General features: G+C 45.9%; 1 protein-coding gene across 1 annotated transcript in view; it reads right to left on the minus strand.

The window, feature by feature from the left end:
• The window catches only part of dync2h1 (dynein cytoplasmic 2 heavy chain 1), a gene marked incomplete at its 5' end in the record, with an annotated part of 120,887 nt that overhangs the window by 83,704 nt on the left and 16,165 nt on the right, over positions 1 to 21,018 (minus strand). The window contains 26 exons of the mRNA XM_083695873.1: positions 177 to 285; positions 581 to 829; positions 911 to 1,035; positions 1,143 to 1,307; positions 2,643 to 2,745; positions 2,913 to 3,057; positions 3,185 to 3,336; positions 3,428 to 3,674; positions 4,117 to 4,376; positions 4,493 to 4,648; positions 4,993 to 5,122; positions 12,080 to 12,287; positions 12,469 to 12,601; positions 12,954 to 13,085; positions 13,302 to 13,501; positions 14,105 to 14,220; positions 14,413 to 14,636; positions 14,804 to 14,986; positions 15,087 to 15,269; positions 15,739 to 15,944; positions 17,406 to 17,556; positions 17,683 to 17,796; positions 19,693 to 19,805; positions 20,090 to 20,207; positions 20,360 to 20,492; positions 20,631 to 20,785. Coding sequence (XP_083551999.1) covers positions 177 to 285; positions 581 to 829; positions 911 to 1,035; positions 1,143 to 1,307; positions 2,643 to 2,745; positions 2,913 to 3,057; positions 3,185 to 3,336; positions 3,428 to 3,674; positions 4,117 to 4,376; positions 4,493 to 4,648; positions 4,993 to 5,122; positions 12,080 to 12,287; positions 12,469 to 12,601; positions 12,954 to 13,085; positions 13,302 to 13,501; positions 14,105 to 14,220; positions 14,413 to 14,636; positions 14,804 to 14,986; positions 15,087 to 15,269; positions 15,739 to 15,944; positions 17,406 to 17,556; positions 17,683 to 17,796; positions 19,693 to 19,805; positions 20,090 to 20,207; positions 20,360 to 20,492; positions 20,631 to 20,785 — 4,210 coding nt within the window. The remainder of the gene's footprint in view (positions 1 to 176; positions 286 to 580; positions 830 to 910; positions 1,036 to 1,142; positions 1,308 to 2,642; positions 2,746 to 2,912; positions 3,058 to 3,184; positions 3,337 to 3,427; positions 3,675 to 4,116; positions 4,377 to 4,492; positions 4,649 to 4,992; positions 5,123 to 12,079; positions 12,288 to 12,468; positions 12,602 to 12,953; positions 13,086 to 13,301; positions 13,502 to 14,104; positions 14,221 to 14,412; positions 14,637 to 14,803; positions 14,987 to 15,086; positions 15,270 to 15,738; positions 15,945 to 17,405; positions 17,557 to 17,682; positions 17,797 to 19,692; positions 19,806 to 20,089; positions 20,208 to 20,359; positions 20,493 to 20,630; positions 20,786 to 21,018) is intronic.

Consider the following 21,018-nt stretch of genomic DNA (forward strand, 5'->3'; position numbering starts at 1 on the left):
AGAGGAGGAGGCTCAGAGGAATAATTCCTGCACGTCCATATCCCTCCCCTTCAATCTATGGAACACGAAAAACAACAGTCTCACAGATGGTAGCCGGGAGCATATGCAATTCGTAGGAGGCAACATGTCTGGTTTGAGAGACTATTTAGGATAGCCATTAAACAGTAGGGACTGACCTGAGGAGAGCAGGCTGTTGACCATCTCCAGGAAGGCTGGGTGGACAAACTGGTAATCCTCCAGCAACAGCACCACCTGCTGGCCCTCCACACCAGCTAGCAGCATCACCTACACACACACACACACACACACACACACACACACACACACACACACACACACACACACACACACACACACACACACACACACACACACACACACACACACACACACACACACAGATATGATTTACTACACCACAGCAGGAAACACTAATCACTTGTTATGAACCCAAGCCCCTAGGGGAGGGGAGAGATAAAGAAAAAGGGAAAAGCAAGGAGAGTGAGAAACAAAGATAAGGAGTTAAAAATCAAGCTGGACAGAATAGAAGCAGGCAGGCAGATGGGCTCAGTGTTCTTACATTCTTTAGGTCGTTGTTGAAGTGTTTGAGTGTGTATCCTCGGCAGATCTTGGGTGTGCAGAGTGTGTATCCATGCATGTGTGAGACCAGGCAGGTCGCAGTGCGTCGGCCCACCCCGCTACGGCCGGCCAGTAGCAGAGACCCTCCGGGGCGACTCAACACGCGGTCCACACGAGACACAAAGTCACACACCTCCCAAAACAACAGCAGGTCCAACTCACGGTTATCTCGACTGTACATGACCACTCCCTGACAGAGAGAGACATAAACACAGTTATTATACACACACACACACACACACACACACAGGGATGTTGTTCTTGCTCTGACCTTGTGTATGACCTGCTGTAGGTCAGCTGAGTTGAGGTGGCCTACAGGTTTACCATGGGGCGGCAGGGACTGACCAGGCACCATCACACCCCCCTCACATGCACCCCAGGTCACATAGAACCCATCTACAGGAGAGAGGGATAATAACACGTTATATACACAGTCAAACACATACACACACAAACACACACACACACACAGCAGGGGGAGGAAGATGTCTTAAGTGTCTTACCTGTCATGTTGTCAAGTGCATCAGAGCCCCAGTCCCCTCGTATGACTGATGAGAGGATGTTGTCGAAAGCATGGAGGTCTTTAAAGGACACCAGTCTGTCTCTGAACAGCCTCCTGGCCTCATAGGCTACCACCTCCAACACAGAGTCTGTCACATTAGATTTACCTAAAGAGAGAAGAGGGAGAGGGGTCAATACTGTTCATATACACTCACGAAACACTTTATTAGGAACACCATACTAATATTGGGTAGGGCCTCCCTTTGCTCTCAAAACAGCCTCAATTCTCTCAAAGCCTCAAATCACGCAATTCCTGCAGATTTTTCAGGTGCACTGTCAAGCTGTGACAGTGCACGACCACAATGTGTTCAACCACATCCGAAAGGTCTTCTATTGGATTCAGATCCGGTGACTGGGAAGGCCACTGAAGAACACTGAACTCATTGTCATGTTCATGAAACCAGTTTGAGACGACTTTTGCTTTGTGACATGGTGCATCATCATGCTGGAAGTAGCCATTAGAAGATGGGTAAATTGTGGCCATGAAGAGATGGCTGTGGCTGTGGCGATGATTGATTGGTGTTAACTGGCCCAAAGTGTGCCAAGAAAACATTCCCCACACCATTACATCACCTCCACCATGAGAAGGTATACAGGTGTTCCTAATAAAGTGTTCAGTGAGTGTATATATGCACACAAAGGGTTACTACAGCGCAGGGAGCAACCCTCCACCCCCCCACACACACACCCACACAGACACACACGCACATGCCAGAGAGAGAGAGAGAGTGTTACGTACCAAATGAAAAGGTAAGCAGCAAGGGGGAGAGAGGGAGGGAAGTTAAAATGATGAGCAATGGAAAAAATAAGTTTGTCCCCAAATACTTTTAATTAAAATAAATGATTGGACTCCCTATCACAGCATGAACACATTGCAGGGGGAGAGAGAGAGTGACAGAGGGAGAGAGGAGGGGATGATGAAAGAGAGGGAGGCAGACGTGTGACAGGGAGTGCAAGGCATAGGAAGGAGAAGGTGAATGCTGCAGCAGGTAAATAGAGAAAATATTGAGTTTATAGATGTTTTGTAACAGCAGATGATGATGATGATTATGGATTATTGATAATACATATTACAGTGACCTAGACACTGAATGTTGGTGCACCTTTCAAAACAATACGTGATTCAGGAAACGTCTTAACTCTTGATTACACTGATCTCTGACTGTGGGATGAAGTGGACTCAAACAGAGGGGGTAGATGCCGGAGACATGGCTTAGATTTATCGCTACTGTTTCACATGCAAGTATTACCCTCAGCGACACAAGATAAAATCCTGCCCCCCCTTCACTTTATGTCTCTCCCTTGTATCTATGTCCCCTGTCTCCTCCTAAATGTGAGGAAAAGATAAGTATTTTTTAAAGAAGAAAAGGTTTAACTGTGTGATGGAGAAGGAGTAAGAGGTTTGTGATTTCACCGTGTTCTCATGTGGTGTGGTCCCTTACCTCCAGTCAGGTCGTATCGTAGCAGGCTGAGCACCCACTGGGTGAGAACACATGGAGTGAACAAGTAATGACTGTAGTCATCAACGGTAAACTTAGCCTTCACCTGAGAGGAGAGGAGACAGTTACAAACATACAGATATAGCCTACACATTCACAAGCCCTTTGCAAGTTTACACACCATATTGCTTGCTTACACCTATCCAGTACAGTATCTACAGAAACCAAACGGTCAGGAACTAGGGGGATTTTCAAATGGGTCCATGGACTGACCTGTTGGTAGACCTGCACCAGTGACCCTGCTAGCTGGTGTGTCTTCCCTGGGCTGGCCCAGGCTGCTTGGCCCCCCAGGCTCCGCTGGAGGACAGGCTGCAGGTATGCAGAGTAGATGGTCTGGAGCTGCTCCTTGTCTGGGTAACTACAACAGAATGAGAGAGTGAGTGTGTAGGAACCTGTTTAACTGCAAGTCTCCCAAACTGGTGTGTGTGTGTGTGTGTGTGTGTGTGTGTGTGTGTGTGTGTGTGTGTGTGTGTGTGAGAACTCACTCTATGGTGCAGATGCGCACGATGGAGCTGAAGCGGGAGGTGAGAGTGTGTCGTCCCACAGCACCACCTGCTGACATGGAGGCCACCACCTGAATGTTCTCCAGCCCCACCCACTCCAGGTTCTCATCATAGAATCCCTGGTATGTCAGAACCTAGAACATAGAGAGAGGATGGTGATACACAACATTGTATTGTATTGCATTGTATTGTATGTACAGTAGTGTACTGCAGTGTTTTGTCTACCTGCTGTAAAAAAGCTATGAGGTTGCTGGTGCCCCACTTGTCAGGCTTAGGCAGGTTGATGTCTTTGAGGTATAGGACCAGACTCTCACAGTCTTTGGGCCTGTAGGCGCGGCCGGTGTTGGAGCTGAGCAGAAGACAGGTCTGACTGAGTTTCTGAAGGACGTGACGGGACGAGGTCTGGGCACTGCAGTGGACCACGGCCACCTGGGTGGAGCGAAGCCGAGAGAAGGCATACCGCAACAGCATACTGCAAAACACACACACGCACGCACGCACGCACGCGCACACACACACACACACACACAGAACACATACACAGACACAGTGTAAAATGTGAAAATTAATTAGATGTTCTTTCATCAGACTGAGTGTGATGACCTTTCACTGAAGCAAGAGTACATGCGTGTGTGTGTGTAGCTCAAGTCAAGTAGAGTGTAAAACCCAATCATAGACGCTTCCTTAACCCCCAAGGATGAAAGTAATTACTGTAGATTCAACAAGTATCTGCCCCCCTGTTGCCTCCCCACCCACCTTTCTCCTGCCCCAGTCCTCTGTGCTATTCGCAGAAAGGTTACACTTTAAATAAAAAAGGCCCGGAAATTGAAGAGAGTGAGTGTGTGTGTGTGTGTGTGTGTGTGTGTGTGTGTGTGTGTGTGTGTGTGTGTGTGTGTGTGTGTGTGTGTGTTTACCCCTTGCCGCAGCCCTCTGGTCCCACCAATATGAAGGGCTGTCTGTGCTCTGCAGTGAGCCAGTGTGCAAAGCAGTGCAGCCCTCTCTGCATGTCTGGGGTCTGGATCACAGGGAGTTTGTGAGTGTGTGTCAGCTCTTCCAGGCTGAGACAGTCTGGGCGCTCAAGTGTGTACATACACAGCCTGCCAGACTCAGGGTTGTAGAAGGTGTCCAGAGGCTTCCTTGGGTCAGGAGGGCTTTCTCTAGCCCAGCTCAGCACCTGCAGGGACCACCCACAGACACAGACACAGAGGAGATGTGCCTTAAGCGTCAGAAGGAAAGGGTATCGTGCATGGATAGACAGATGGATACATTGATGAATTAATAGACTCTCACCTCCTTAGCAAACTCCTGGCGTGTTTTAAGGTTCAAGTTCCCTCCCAGCCCCCTGATGAGGCTGACCAGAAACTGACCTCGCTCTGTAACCCCACCCATGTGCGACAGACCGTTCAACACAGTCCCTACCAGACTGGTCTCCACCACAAAGTCATTCTAACAGGGTGAGAGAGAGAGAGAGAGAGAGAGAGAGAGAGAGAGAGAGAGAGAGAGAGAGAGAGAGAGAGAGAGAGAGAGAAAGGAAGGAGGGAAACATAAAAAGGAGGCAGGGAGCAGGGGAAAGAGGGGAGTTAGACATTGAGAGACAGAGAGGCCAAGGCAAGAACATTAATAAACACAATCTAAACTGTAATAAACACAATCTAAACCAAATAACAAAATCAACAAAATCACCAAATAAACACAATCTAAACCAAAATGACAAAATCAGGTGGGTACACATGATGGTTTGCCCCATACAAGGTGTTCTGTAGATCCTATTCATGATATTGATCAAATACCTGTTTGAGAACCCAGGCCAGGCCTCTGTGGAAGTAGTCTCCCAGCCAGTTGTCCAGATTACTGCGACACTCATCAGGCTGACTCCTCAGCCATGACTTAACTAGAGCACTCACATCTGTATCCTCATCACTACAGAGAGAGAGAGAGAGAGAGAGAGAGAGAGTCATTGATTGCATCTGGAGAAGGACAATGATTTGGTGGAGTAAGCAGAGGTACACACTGTCTATTAGCACAAACATACATAAATAATTGTCTTTGTGATACCCCAAAGTACAATTAGGGGCCGGTTATGTAGGAGCCAATTCCTTTGTTTACATTTTTATTGGCCATTTCTTGTATTGTGCGTGTGTTTGTTAATTGCTGTTTAGTGTGTGCTCCCTCTACAGGTCAAGTTGTCCTTAAAGGAAAGGTCCTGGGGCCTAGTAGTTTGGTTTTTGGCTGGGAGAGCACACAGTCCTTTAGACCTTGCCCTGTTTGTCTTGAAACATTGCTTTATTATTTTGCTTATTTACGACAATACTCTTTATTTTTTGGATTACATTTTGTTATGGAAAAAAAACTCTACTTTTGTCAAGCCAAACACAAGTGTCTAATATAGCCAGCCAGCCCATGGGTGATTTACGCAAATGTAGCAAAAGGATGTCGTAGTCACTACAATAGTCTAAAGACTTCCTTTGGATTTTGGAATTATTGGACTTTCGACAAGGAGAAGTGGATTTTTTGGAAACAGCGTGGCACCAGAGCGCAACAAAGGACAATGGGACAATGAACGCAGCGCGTCCCGAAGCAACGCAATTGAGCGGTAAGCTAAGTGCCAAGGACTCTGAATGTTCAAATATTCGCTGAAACTTAAAGGTTGTGAAGGAATTCATTAAAGTTTGATTAAAACTCAAATCAGGACCACTATTGGAGTGGATTTGACGAACATTGGAGTGACATTAATTGCTTGGAGTGCCGCTGTATAACAAATTAAATAATACGGAGCGTACAAACTGCCTATCAGGACTGTAATTAATTAATTGGATACATGTTCTAAAGTGTGCTAAACTCATATTGATTACGTAAAAGCAAATTAATCTGTGCAAAATGGCTAACAGAGCAACGGATAATGCAACTCTTGTGGAAGATTTTAACCTTCCGCCAGATGAAGATGAAAGCGCAGTAAACGAGGAAAATGTTTATAAAATGCGCGTATCCAGAAAGGCCAAGCTCGGACAGCTAACGCACAGAAAGAACATAATTAAGGAATTAATGAAGGACAATATGAATGAAGATGAAGTAAAAGAGAACATGTTCAAATTTCATGCTTTGTTGGGAGAATTTAAAGCGATACACCTTGCCTATCAAGACAACAAAGATGATAATGACACTTGGTTTAAACCTAAAATAGTCTATACTGGTGGGTTTTTTGTTGATGTGGCTAAATGGCTGTCAAATTCCACAAACAGGACTGTTCCTGATGATGAAGTTGCTCCCAGTGACAGTGTTTCCTCAGTCTCCAACAGGTCCAACTCAACTGTTTCATCTACCGCCTCCGCCCGCATCTGTGCAGAAGCAGAGAAGGCTGCTTTAAAGGCAGAATTAACTGCACTTAAGGAAAAACATGCAGTGGGGGAGGAAGAGGAAGAACTCAATAAACAAAAGGAGCAACTAAGGAAACGAAAGGAAACCTTGGAACTGAAATCCGAGAAAATGTAGGAAAACATGAAATCTCTGGAACGGAAACAAGAAAGAGTTTCACACAAAAGGTACCAGTGCAAAGGAGCGCTGCAGACACACAAACTGTGCGTCGAAAGGAGGGACCTCATTTCAGCCATCCACTGCATCACCCAGCTCAAGAAGAGCCCAGAGCACCACACCACTCTGTTCAAAGGCAACACAGTGCTCGTCAGTGCACACAGCCTGGCGCAGACCCTTCAACCCAATTGAATCCTATGCAAGATGCAGCTCTGTACAACATCTTACAGAGCCAAAATAACATTACTGCCACTCTTGTCAAGCAACTGCAACTTTCTCCTCTGCCTCCAAGGGACATTAAGGTCTTTGAAGGTGATCTGGTTGAATACAGGTCATTTATTAGGTCCTTTGAGCATGTCATAAAAAACAAGACTGACAGACTATTTAGAGCAGTACACTAAGGGGCAGTCTAGGGAACTTGTCAGAACCTGCCTGTATATGAATCCAGAGAGGGGTTATATAAAAGCTAAAAACCTCCTCCAAGAGCATTTCAGCAATGAGTTCAAAGTCGCCAATGCATATATAGAAAAGGCCCGAAAAGAATTAGAGGCCTTTGCTTTATATCTCAGAGGGTGCTGTAATGCCATGGAAGAAATTGCATATATGGAAGAGCTTGACTTAGCCTCCAATCTAACATCTCTGGTCACCAAGTTGCCATATAAACTCAGGGAGAGGTGGAGATCTAGTCTATAAGCTACAGGAAAGGCGGAACAGCAAGGCAAGATTCAGTGATCTGGTCAAGTTCATTGAAATACAAGTAAGGACCCTAACAGACCCTGTATTTGGCAACATTCAAGATCAAACTGTCAATTATCGCAACACTGTCAAAGAAGCCCATAGCCATCAAATCACAGAGGCCAAAATTCACCGGCAGCAGCTTTGCCACCAGTGTAGCGAACATTAATGCCAGTTTAAAGTCACCCCACCCTCAAGATAGCAACTCACAAGCCATCTCATCTCAACTCACAAATGAGCCATTCTGTCAAGTGGGCACATAATGGACGTGTGTCCGCAACTCAAAAGGAAAATGCGCAGAGATCAGCTTCCTAAAGGAAAAGGGAATCTGTTTTGGGTGTCTCATACCTGGGCACATGAGCAGAGACTGCGCCTCACATACCAAGTGTGCAATCAAACTCACCCAACTGTGCTTCACATAGGGAAAATGGAAAACAGAAAAGGAACAACCTTAGGACCAGCAGATAAGTCTGAAACATCAAAGACCGATATGAAGGTTTCTCTGAAATCATGTTGTTTTCATTGGGGCCGGCGAAGAGGAGTGTGTATTGTCTATTGTGCCTGTTAAAGTGAAATCCAGCAAAGGAAATAGAATAGTGCAAACATATGCATTCCTCGACCCTGGCAGCTCAGCTACATTTTGTACAAACCGACTCATGCACCAGTTGAATATCAGAGGAAAAGAAACAAACATCCTTCTCCGCACCATGGGTCAAGAAAAGACAGTCAGCAGTCATATAGTCTCAGGTCTGGAGGAGAGCGAGCTACATGGTAACACATTCATAGCCCTCCCAGTGGCTTACACCCAGAAGACCATGCCTGTCACAAAACAAAACATCCCAAACCCGAATTATCTAAGTGGCCATACCTCAAAAATGTCAAACTCTACAACATAGATGCTGACATTGGCTTGTTGATTGGCACTGATGTGCCAGTGGTAATGGAACCATGGCAGATTATCAACAGCCAAGAAGAGGGTCCATATGCAGGAAAGACCTTGCTCGGCTGGGTGGTTAATGGTCCATTAAGAGGAGGAAAAGAAAAAGGCAACAGTCATCACTCAATCTCTGTCAACAGGATTTCATTGGTCAACCTTCATGAGCTACTGGTCTCACAGTGCAACATCGATTTCGATGAAAAATCATATGAAGACACAAAGGGAATGTCTATAGAAGACAAACAGTTCATGAAGATTGCTGAAGACTCAACCAAGATTGTGGATGGACACTACAGTCTCATGAACTGTGGCTGGGATGAGGAAGTACCCAAGGTGTTCTGTGAGCAATGGATTAAATAGACAGCAGATCTCTAGCAGATCACTAATTTCAAGGTCCGCAGATGCATCAAGCCAAATGACTTTGGCACACACAAACAAGCACAGCTTCACCACTTCTCGGGTGCAAGTGAGCAAGGATATGGTACGGTGAGCTACTTGAGACTGGTGAATGACAAGAACACTAACCATGTTGCTTTCATGATGGGAAAGGCAAGGGTGGCTCCCCTAAAGAAGATTACAATTCCCAGGATGGAGCTCGCTGCTGCAGTGCTGGCCACTAGGGTGGATAAAGTACTCCGATCAGAGTTACAGCTGCAGCTGCAAAGCTCAATGTTTTGGACCGACAGCCAATCGGTACTTAAGTATATAGCAAATGAACACACAAGGATCCATACATTTGTTGCCAACAGGATCTCCATTATTAGATTAGATTAGATTCAACTTTATTGTCATTGTGCAGAGTACAAGTACAGAGACAACGAAATGCAGTTAGCGTCTAACCAGAAGTGCAAAATAGCAGAAAGTGCAATGAACAGTATTTACAGGTAGTGCAATATATGAGCAGTAAGTAGTGCAGTATAATATAAGTAGTGCAGTGTAAGCAGTATATGAGTAGCATTAGCATTATAGCAGAGTAAATAGTTACAGTATGAACAGTGTAGCAGCATATGAACTGTATAGGTAATGCAGTCTAGCAGTATATGTATTAACAGTAACATGAGGTAGATAGCAGAATAAATATAAATATGGAATGCCGTATGAACAGTATAAACAGTATAAACAGGTATGTACAGTATGTGCAGAGTATTAACAGTAGTATTAAGAAAATATAAGGATATGTGCATTATGTGCATTATGAACAGTATGAACAGTATGGACAGATATGTACAGAAGAGCAGTGGTATTGAGTAAGAGCAGGGGAGGGGAGTGATAGTGCAATTGTCCGGGTGGGGGGGGGGGGGGGGGGGGTTGCAGGGGTTGCAGGGGTAGTAGGTTGTCAGGTAGGTGCAGTGTTCGAGTTCAGTAGGGTGACAGCCGCAGGGAAGAAGCTGCCTCTGAACTCTGAACCTGCTGGTTCGCCACAGAGATGACACAATGGCGATATGTGAACACAAAGACCAATCCCGCCGATGACGCCTCTAGGGGGCAGAAGGCCGACAAATTCCTGGAGAATGAGAGATGGATCCATGGCCCAGACATGATCTGGAGGTCAGAAGAGGACTGGCCACAGTTTCCCCTAGAGTCCACCTCGCTCTCTTTCGATGACCCAGAGGTCAAGAGAAACCCTACTGTAGGTACAGTCATTGTCAAAGGCAGCTATAATCCTACAGACAAGTTGATCACATACTTCTCCAGCTGGAGAAAGCTGAAGGTTGCGGTGGCATGGATTCAGAAACTAAAAGAAGCTTTGAAACTGTTGGCTCGCAGAAGAAACGAGTTTCAGTCCACTGTCAGTGCCTCAAACATAGTCACTTGAGGCATTGGCAAGGTTGCGGACCAGAAGATGGCATGTGTCAAAGCAACACTGGGTGGACAGACCATTACTCTAGAAGATCTAGAGAAGGCAGAGAACTCAATCATCTGCCACACCCAACAGCAAAGCTTCCCAGAGGAAATGGCAGCATTGCAAATGGCGACATCTAGTGTCAAAAGGATAAGTAACCTCTATAAACTTGACCCAGTGTTAAAGGATGGAGTGCTCAGAGTAGGAGGACATCTGAGTAGGGCAGATATGCCAGAAGAGACCAAGTTCCCTGTCATACTTCCCCAAAAAGGTCACATATTCACACTCATTCTACGACACATACATGAAAGGACTGGACATGGAGGAAGAAACCACATTCTCTCAGAGCTTCGCCAAAGATACTGGATAATCAAAACTAACTCTGCAGCAAGGAAAATAATAGGTGAGTGTGTTGTGTGCAGACAGCATAGTGCCAAAATTGGAGAGCAGAAGATGGCTGACTTGACACAGGAAAGGCTCCAGCCAGACTTGCCTGCATTCACAAATATGGGTGTTGATTATTTTGGCCCAATCGAAATTAAAAGAGGACACACCATATTGAAAAGGTACGGGGTGTTATTCACTTGCATGACTAGTAGGGCGGTGCATATTGAAGTCGCCAACTCCCTTGATACAAATTCATGTATTAATGCCTTGAGACGTTTCGCCTGTAGAAGAGGGCAAGGTCTGACAACGGAACTAATTTTGTTGGGGCTGAAAGAGAGCTGAGGGAAGCCCTCTCTTCTCTAAATCAGAACAATATACAAGGAACTTTACTTCAAAAGGGTGTACAGTGGAGTTTCAACCCCCCTGGAGCATCGCACCATGGAGGTGTATGGGAACGGCTCATAAGATCCATAAGAAAGGTGCTCCATTCTGTTTTGAAGCAGCAGACTCTAGATGAAGAGGGACTGCAAACCGTCTTATGTGAAGTAGAGGCCATCTTGAACAGCAGCCCAATCACTACAGTCACCAGTGACCCACAAGACCTAGAGCCTCTTACCCCAAACCACATCTTGCTCTTGAAAACCAAACTTATTCTGCCACCTGGAATCTTTGACAAGAATGACCTGTACGTAAGACGCCGTTGGAGACAGGTGCAGTATATGGCAGATTTCTTCTGGAAACGTTGGAGCCAAGAGTACTTGCCTCTTATGCAAGAAAGACAGAAATGGTGCAAAGTGAGAAGAAGCTTCACACCTGGAGATGTGGTCATGGTGGTTGACCCTTCTGCACCACACGGCTCTTGGATCTTGGGAAGAGTGTTAGAAGTCAAGTCAGACTCTAAAGGACTAGTGCGAGCTGTAAAGATCAAGACACAGACCAGCGTCCTGGAGAGACCAATAACGAAGATCTGTTTGCTGCAAGAAGGCGCAGAATAGCAGTCTCCCTGTTTCAGCTGGGGTATTGGAGCTCAGCTCATGAGTGCTGGCCATAGGAAGTCTACAATCTAAGGGAGATGAGTATCACACCACACACCTCATTGAAGGTGGGGGTCCTTTCCTTAAAGGAAAGGTCCTGGGGCCTAGTAGTTTGGTTTTTGGCTGGGACAGCACACAGTCTTTAGACCATGTCCTGTTTGTCTTGAAACATTGCTTTACTATTTTGCTTATTTACGACAATACTCTTTATTTTTTGGATTACATTTTGTTATGGAATGGAAACAGGATCGTTATTAAATGAAGATCTTTTATTTCAAATCGCATCTGGACATTCTACTTTTGTCAAACAGAAGCGTCTAATATAGCCAGCCAGCCCAAGGGTGATTTACGCAAATGTAGCAAAAGGATGTCGTAGTCACTACAGACACAGACACAGACACACACACACACACCTGAGGAAGATCATGCCCATGCGTGAGATAGTGGCTGGTGATGCACAGCTGAGGTCATGGGTCTCAAACAGGAAGTTGACGTTTGGTCCAAACTGGATCCTCTCTCCACTGGGCATGGTCAACAGACGGTTGTCATCCAACACAGAGTTCAGACTCTCAATCCATTCTGGGTCAATGTCCCCATCACAGACGATCCATGAGGTCACCTCTGGACAACACACACACACACACACACACACACACACACACACAAGTTTTATCCATGGACAGAACAGGATATCATACAGCACAGTAGTTTACACAGTCGACTATGAAAAAAGCTACTATTTCTGAACATGAAGTCAGGCCTTGTGATTCTGTTGTGGTCGTATTGTGGTTGTGGTCCTTACCCAGTGGTTCTCTGACCACCTGTCTAGCGCTGTGTGTAAGCACCCCGTCGGCCCACTCCCGTGTGTCCATGTCTATGTGTCCCAGAAGCTGCTGCCGGGGCATGGCCTTAGGGTTGACTGTGTACTGTTTCACCTACACATACGGGCAAAGCAATGACAACAAACTGGAAAAAAGCTAATGTGGAAAATATCCTAATTAAGATTCCTACATTCTATCAACCCTACAGTATGGGGCTCTGGTCAACAGTAGTTCACTATATGAGGAATAGGGTGCCATTTGAGATAAATGCCAGTGTTACATTATGGCAGATCGTTGGTTTGTTTGTCACGCTGCATTACAGGTTTTTAACATTTTCTTTATTATTATTTTATAAATAATTCAAAAAATAAAAATGAAGCTGAGATACATTGATGCTAGCATAAAACATTGGCACCAAGAAGACACTTGTTTGTGTAAAGTTGGAATGAATTTAGTAGCTACTCACCACTTTGCCTGTCCTGCCCAGAGCAGCTCTTAGCATCCTCCAGAGAGTGGATTTACCTGCTCCACTAGGACCCACGATAACCACCCCCATACGCTGCCTCAGCTGTTCATACAGTTCCAAAGCCTTCTTCATCTATATACAGGGGGAAACAATAAACATCTAGCAATCTATTCATCTATATATCACACACACGCACGCACACACACACACACACACACACACACACACACACACACACACACACACACACACACACACACACACACACACACACACACACACACACACACACACACACACACACACACACACACACACACACACACACACACACACACACACACACACCTGGCTGGGTATGAGCTCTAGGCGTGCCTCCTGGTAAACAGCCTGTAGGGCAGCAGTGAGTGTCTGATCCTCCACATCAGCAAAGGCCACTCCTGGGAACACATCTCTGACCAGGGCATCAAACCTGGAGCTGTCTGCAAACGTCAGCTTAGACATGGTGTTCAACCTCAACGCCTGTACCACAAGACCACTCTCTTTGACTGACAGGTAGGGAGAGGGAGAGATGGGGAGTCACAAAGAAAGATGAGGGGGAGAGAGAAAGTACAAAAGTTACTTGTTTAATCGTTATTCTACACCATTACACAAGTACCTTTATAAATGTGCTAATTACTAATCGTGTCATGATTTAGAGTTCATCAATACTTTTGTTCTCCTCTCCAGAGCTGCTGGCTCTGGAAGCACAAATGGGATTTATTTCCTTTTTTCCCCTCTCTGAAGCACTTGGCCAGACAATACAAAGAGGAGCAAACAGAGCAAGCCCCTGGGACAGACTGGCAAGAGAGAGAGAGAGAGTGCAGGGGGGACCAGAGTGAGAGAGTGGGGATGAGAGACATCGACAGAAAAGTATCAGAGAAGGAGGCAGGGAGAGGTCAGAGAGAGGGTGAGGGAATGGGAGGAGGGGTGGGAGGGAGAGACAAAAGAGGTAAACAATAAATGCGAGTTGGCGTGACAAAGAAAAGGACAAAAGAACAGGGAGAAGAGAAAAAGCCCTAAATGAGACAGAAAAGTTGCGTTTTTCAGGAGAGAGAGCATTTGGAGAGTTAGGATATTCTGGGTGTTTGAGGAAGTTTAGAAGGTCTTACTCTTGTTCTTGCTCTCGCTCCTCTTCTGTTGCTGCAACAGATTCCCACAACCTCTCAGCACAGTCTTCAACGCTCGCAGACCCCAGTCATAGTGCTGCTGGGGGGTCAACAACTCCCTAGAGATACGTGACACACACAAACACACACATTATGCACAAACTCAAATAGTACACACAGATATTACATATTTTTTTTCCCAAACAAACACACTGCAACACTGTGTCACGCACGCACGCACACACGCACGCACGCACGCACGCACGCACGCACGCATGCACGCACGCACTCACACACACACACACACACACCTGGCCAGGTTGAAGATGGCGACCAGCTTGCGTCCCACTATTTCTCCATCTTTAAAGCCCTCTGAGTAGAGTATGACCTCAGCTATGAGCTCATTGTCAGGTCTGGTCATGGCCACAGGCCTGAACAGCTGCTTCAGGTTATCAGGCAGCTTCTGTCTGCCTCCGTAGCCTTTACCAGCTGGGTTCAGAGTTATAAACACACCCGAGTTAGGGTCCAACTCCACCTGGAGGGGAAGACAGACAGAGAGAGAGAGACAGACAGAGAGAGAGAAAAATGGGGAGAGAGAGAGAGAGACAGAGAGACAGAAAGAGAGATGTGTTACAGATAGGTGTTAAATGCTAAACTAGAGAAGAATAGCTAAATTGTGTATGTGCCTTAGCGTGTCCTCACCTCTTTCCCCAGTAATTCACAGCTGTGTTTCTGGTTTTTGAGAGAGTTCTGGATGGCCTGTATCTGCATGGACACAGCCGACAGCACTGCCTCCTCTAGACGGTTAAACTCATCAAAGCAGCCCCACGCTCCACACTTCACTAACCCCACGAAGATACGGCCCATAGACTTCACATCTATACCCTGCAACACACACACACACATTTTCTTGATATTAGTGTGTGTGTGTGTGTGTGTGTGTGTGTGTGTGTGTGTGTGTGTGTGTGTGTGTGTGTGTGCGTACCTCGTCACAGTTGAAGACCAGTACTTGTCGTCCAAAGAGCCCCCCTAGGGCTTTGACTGATTCAGTCTTGCCTGTGCCAGCTGGTCCATAGGGGTTTCCTCCTAGACCCATCTTCATAGCCTGGGTCAGGGTCAGGTAACACTTGTCTGTCAGGGGTGTGTGCACCAGCTTAGCTGCATTACCCTGGGGGGGTGGGGTGGGGGGGGTGACAGAGAGAGAGAGAAAGAGAGGGGGGGTGGGGGGGAGTGTGATATTGAAGAAGAGAGAGAAAGAGAGGAGAATGGATGAGAGGGTTAAGAGGGAATGCAGCAAATACAGGTCAAGGCGTATCCAAAGATTCAGAGTATCACTCTCTCTGAGTGGATCTCTCATCTCTGGATGAACAGTGCCACCCTAAGGTAAATTGCAGTACTTCATGTAAACTGTACCTGGAAACTGTATTCATAAGTGGTGATGATGGTTCAGGTGTATCTTGTACTTGTACATAATGTGGTTGTGTATTTCAGGTGTACCTGGTACACGTACTGTATGTGAAGCAGCATAGGACATTTCCTGAGTGCATGGCACAGTGCCGTGGGTGAGGAAGCAGAAAGAGAGGTTGATATAGTAAGCGGTATATATAGTATGCAGCACAGGCATGTGTATACTGTACCTGGTACTCGTAAGTGTAGCTGAAGAGTGCGTCCACCATCTCTATTTGGCAGCGTTTGTCTGGTGTTAGGTAAAAGCGTAGCTGCTTTCTCCAGGCCCAGGCTTCAGGGCTGGTCACCCCGGCCTCAGACAGCTGCTTCACAACGCTGATGTTGTGGATGATGTCCAGGATCAAGGCTTTCAGCTTCAGCTGCAACACACTGGACTCTAGAGAGAGGACGACACAGGAGCCACGCATTAATACACATCCATCAAATCTCAATCTATCAATGGACCTACATCTACACACACCGCTATCTGCCTATCTTACTCCTACCCCATCCATCCATTACATTGTCCATCCCTAAATCCCTCCGGGTGAACACTGAGAGTCTGAGGACAGAGAAGCAGTTGTGACAGCAGCCCAGTCTCCAGCCAGGACACTGTGGTGTGGTCCAAGATTCAGGTCAAGCTGCCCTGGTTGAGCAGTCCTCTGTTTTATCACTGAATCATGGGACTGTAATCCCTAGCAGAGCTTTATGTGGCCACCCAGCCCCAGTCATTAGATTAGACTGACAGCTATTACTTTAGCTTGTGTAATCATTACTGCAGCATCTCTAGCCAGCCTGGGGAGCTGGGAACAGACGGCTGTTTAATGTTTATCTCACTGAGTAAATAAGAGTCCAGATTCTGATCAGGGGAACATAATTAACATCAGATAAACTTGAGTCCAATAAATGAGCTGGTATAACAAGACTCGCACACACACACACACGTGCACACGCACCCACACACCTAAATAAACACACACACTCAGTCTTATTTTTTTCAATGGTGGCTTCTCTGACATCAGGTATATCTTATATATCTCTAAGAGCTAAGCCTTAGCTGAATCTGTCCATAAAGAGTGTGACCATGAGGAAGGAGGAGAGTGAGGAGGGTGAGGTGGGAGGAGGGAGGAAGAAGGAGGGTGAGGAAGGAGAGTGAGGAGGGAGGGGAGGGTGAGGAAGGAGGAGGGTGAGGAAGGAGAGACGGGTGGGGAGGGAGGAGGGAGAGGAGGGTGAGGAGGGAGGAGGGAGAGGAGGATGCAGCAAAAAAAAAGATTTAGCAAAGCTACAGCTGGCTCAAAACAGCAGCATGCCTAGCCCTCCACTGCACATATAGAGCAAGCATCAACATCATGCATACTAGTCTTTCTTGGTGAAGGGTTGAGGAGAGATTAACTGCTTCTCTTCTGGTCTTCATGATATATATTTGTGTGTTAAAAAATGCTAATTGTTTGTATAATCAACTTGTATACATTAAGATAGACATGCATAACCCACCAGACATGCAACTATGGGTTTCCTTACTGTACCTGAACCAAACAAAATGTTATGCGGTGCACAATATAGAGCCATATCAACATGGAACAATTTGCCACCACTGATTACTCAACCAAACAGCAAGACCAATTTAAAAAAAATAAAAAAAACATTAAGAAACATCTTGTGCCACAGCGCCTCTCCTCCAGTCTGTGAGTCATTCTCTGGCTTTTATTGTTTTTGGGTTTCTCAAAAGTTAGATTTTAATTTAATGTAGTATTGTTTTATTATTATTGTTTCTGTTAATCTGTGTTATTATTGTATATAACTTGTCTATAACTCTTCTCCACTTTATTATGTGTTTTATGTTGTCACACTCACACACCTGTGTTAGTGGTGTCTTCTGAGCTGGTGTCTATGTTGGTGTAGTGTTCTAGTTTGGCTGTTAGCTCCAGCTCAAGCTGATGAAGACTCTGTTGTTTCAGAGCATTCTCCACATCGTCAGTGAACTGGATCTGCTCAGCCAGGCACAGGATCTACAGCAGGAGGCACACAGGAGCCAGGAGTCATGAAAGAGTCATGAGTGAGTCATACAGTATATGATTCATATAGAAATCAATGCTAGTCAAAAAAAAAACATGACAGTCTACTTGTGTGTTTACCTGAGAGGGGAAGCGTGAGGGGTCCACTTCTCCTTTCTTCCCTGCTGAGACACACTCATACAGAAAGTGCTTTAGACTCTCCTTCATCTCAGCAGACAGCTCACTCAGCCACACCTAAAGAAAACACACACACACACACACACACATAAAAACAAAATTAACACACACACACACACACACAAAATTAACACACACACACACACACACACACACACAGGTACAGAAGGTAGCAGAGAGAACAGGGTGTGGTTGGGGTGGCTGGGGTCCCTGATGATCTTCCCAGCCTTCCTCTTGCACCTCTCAGAGTAGAGGTCCTGAATGGCTGGTGGCTTGATGTGCTGGGCCATTTTCACCACCCTCTGAAGAGCCTTACGGTCAAGGAACTGCTGACTCTCTCCAGTGCAGCCCCGCCGATGTGAATGGGGGTGTGGTCCCCCCCCCTTCTTCCTCCTGAAGTCCACTATCAGCTCCTTAGTTTTACTGATGTTCAGGGAGAGGTTGTTGTCCTGGCACCAGTGCGCTAGGACTGTTACCTCATTCCTTTAGGCTGACTCGTCGTTTTTGGTGATCAAGCCAACCACAGTCGTGTCATCAGCGAACTTGATGATAGAGTTGGAACTGTGCGTTGGCAGAAAATGTGTTGGTGGTAGGACTTTCTTCAAGCTGGCTTTATTAAAGTCCCCTGCAATGATGAAGGCGGCCTCGGGATGAGCTGATTCCTTCCTGTTCACTGTTGTGTACAGTTCTTTGAGTGCAGTCATAGGGTTCACTTGTACACAGCACAGCTGTAATGATAACAGATGAGAATTCCAGAGGGTCCAGAAAGGTCTGCATTTTAGCACCAGATATTCCAAGTCAGAAGTACAATAGGAGGAGAGTGGCTCCACATCAGTACACCAGTTATTAATCATAAACCATGAACCCCTCTGCCCCTACACTTCCCGGAGTCGATAGTGCGATCATGTTGGTGTAATGAATAGCCGGCTTGTTTAATGGCTGCGTCTGGTATCGATGGAGATAGCCACAACTTGGTGAAGATGAGCGTGTTGCAATCCCTGATGTCTTGTTGGAAAGTAATCCTCCCCATGAGGTCATCCAGCTTGTTGTCCAGCAACTGAACATTGGCAAGGAGAACAGTTGAGAGAGGTGGACAGCTTTTGCGGTGTCTCACTCTGACCATGACACCAGCCCTCCGTCCCCTGTGCCGTCTTTCGCCGGCGCCCACTAGGTAAACAAAGGCCCTGTAGGTCAGCGAGATATCCAGCTACCGGATCCATGTGCGGGAGGTAAAAATTATGGTGAGTAAAAATGGATCTTATGTCCAGTCGGTCATAGGAAATTAAAGCAGCAACATGCTGCACACAAAAGGCACTAATAAGTAGCAAAATAGTAAGTAAATAGCGAAGTTGAGCTGGATCCGATTGCAGCCATTCGCGGTGCCATCTTGGAGACCCACATCCGTGATACCAGGTTTACAAACAAAAAATATACTTCTTTCAAGTATTCAAAACAAAATGATTTTTCTCTAATATACAGATATTAAAATGGGGCAAGAACTGAAAACAAAATTATTGCTCTGTGGGATAAATGAAGACTAGTGTGTGTGGTGTGTTTGCTGTTTGTGCGATTTGTGCAGTCAAAAAACTATACCGCTCCCCCGTCTAGCTAGGACTCCCCACCAGCCAGGCCAGACATCCTCCCTATATTAACTTTGTCTCTCTCCATAGCCACATTCTCCATATTTCATTCTTAATGCTCTGTGTAATTCATACAGATTCAAATAATAGATTTTTGCTTGTAACACACACACACACACACACACACACACACACACACACACACACACACACACACACACACACAGACAGGTTTTGCTTTATGTCTCTTAACAGAAACGGTATTCAGGATAGAGACAGAAATAACATTGTATAAAACAATCTGACATAAAAAAAAACCAAAGAGGACAAATATGACAATTTGTCAATTCCTGGTTCTAAAGTATGCCCATACCTCCACATGATTAGAGATGCGTATGATGTTCCTAAGAGGGACAACCTCTCCCTCCAGAGACCGCATGGCCACGATGTGCTGGCACTCCGTATCAAACTCCACACTGTTGATGCCTACAAAGAACACACACACACACACACACACACACACACACACACACACACACACACACACACACACACACCACACACACACACGCAGACACACACACACACACACAATTGTTTCACATACACACACCTTCTACTGTACCCATTCATCAATCCATCTATTCACTGTATGTATCCATTCATCAATCCCTCCATCCCTAAAATCCATCCATCATTACTTGCTAGCAGACATTGAAGCCCTTGTTTGAGAGCTGTGTGCAGGTCTCATGTGTTTCTCTGAGTCTCACCAGCGAACAGCTTCTTCAGGTGGGACTGTATGACAGTGGGGTTGGTGGCCTGGCCCAGTATCTCCAGCAGGTCGTCATCTCCTATGAAGTAGAACCGAGGGAATGCAGAGCGCTTCTCCTACAGACAACACAAACACACACACATTAACTCAGGGGACCTAAAGAGGTAAATATCTCTATGTTTATTCAGCAATCCCTGTGTGTGTGTGTGTGTGTGTGTGTGTGTGTGTGTGTGTGTGTGTGTGTGTGTGTGTGTGTGTGTGTGTGTACCTCCAGGAACTCGTTGAGTGATTTCTGGCAACGCTGTAGCTGGTCTAGGATGGTGGTGAGGGAGTTTCTGATTCCTGCCCGGGAGCTCAGAGATGTCACCCTGCTATCCCTCTGAACATCAGCCATGATGGACCTGACACACACACACACACACACACACACGCGCAAAATACACACACACACATTAAAATGTATATACGCAAAATACACACACACACACACACACACACATTAATATACACAAAATACACACAAACAGAATCTGATGTACCTGAAGTCCTCGTCTACCCGTTTAAAGCGAGCCTGTTCCCGGGGCAGAGCTCCACGACCAAAGATGGGCTCCAGGTAGACCCATCTCCTCTGGATGGCATTGAGATGAAGCAGGTACTCATCCAGGTCTGACAGACGCACCTCCCACAGACTCACCTGAGGTTAACAACAGTCTCTGGTTACACTTCAATCAGTTGGTGTAATGCATTAAGAATTAGTAAGGGATGTTTTAGTAAAAACTGTGTGTGCTTGCTCAGCTGGATAAAATTATGGTAGTGGAAGATGTTTACATAGTGAGATCATTCTATGAGATATCTTCATAGCTTTTTGTGACCATTAAAAAGGGGACAAACAGTAAAAAGGTATGACAATTATTTTGCTGAAGCAAA

The sequence above is a fragment of the Argentina silus genome (assembly GCF_951799395.1).
Source record: "Argentina silus genome assembly, chromosome: X".
Lineage (NCBI taxonomy): Eukaryota > Metazoa > Chordata > Actinopteri > Argentiniformes > Argentinidae > Argentina > Argentina silus.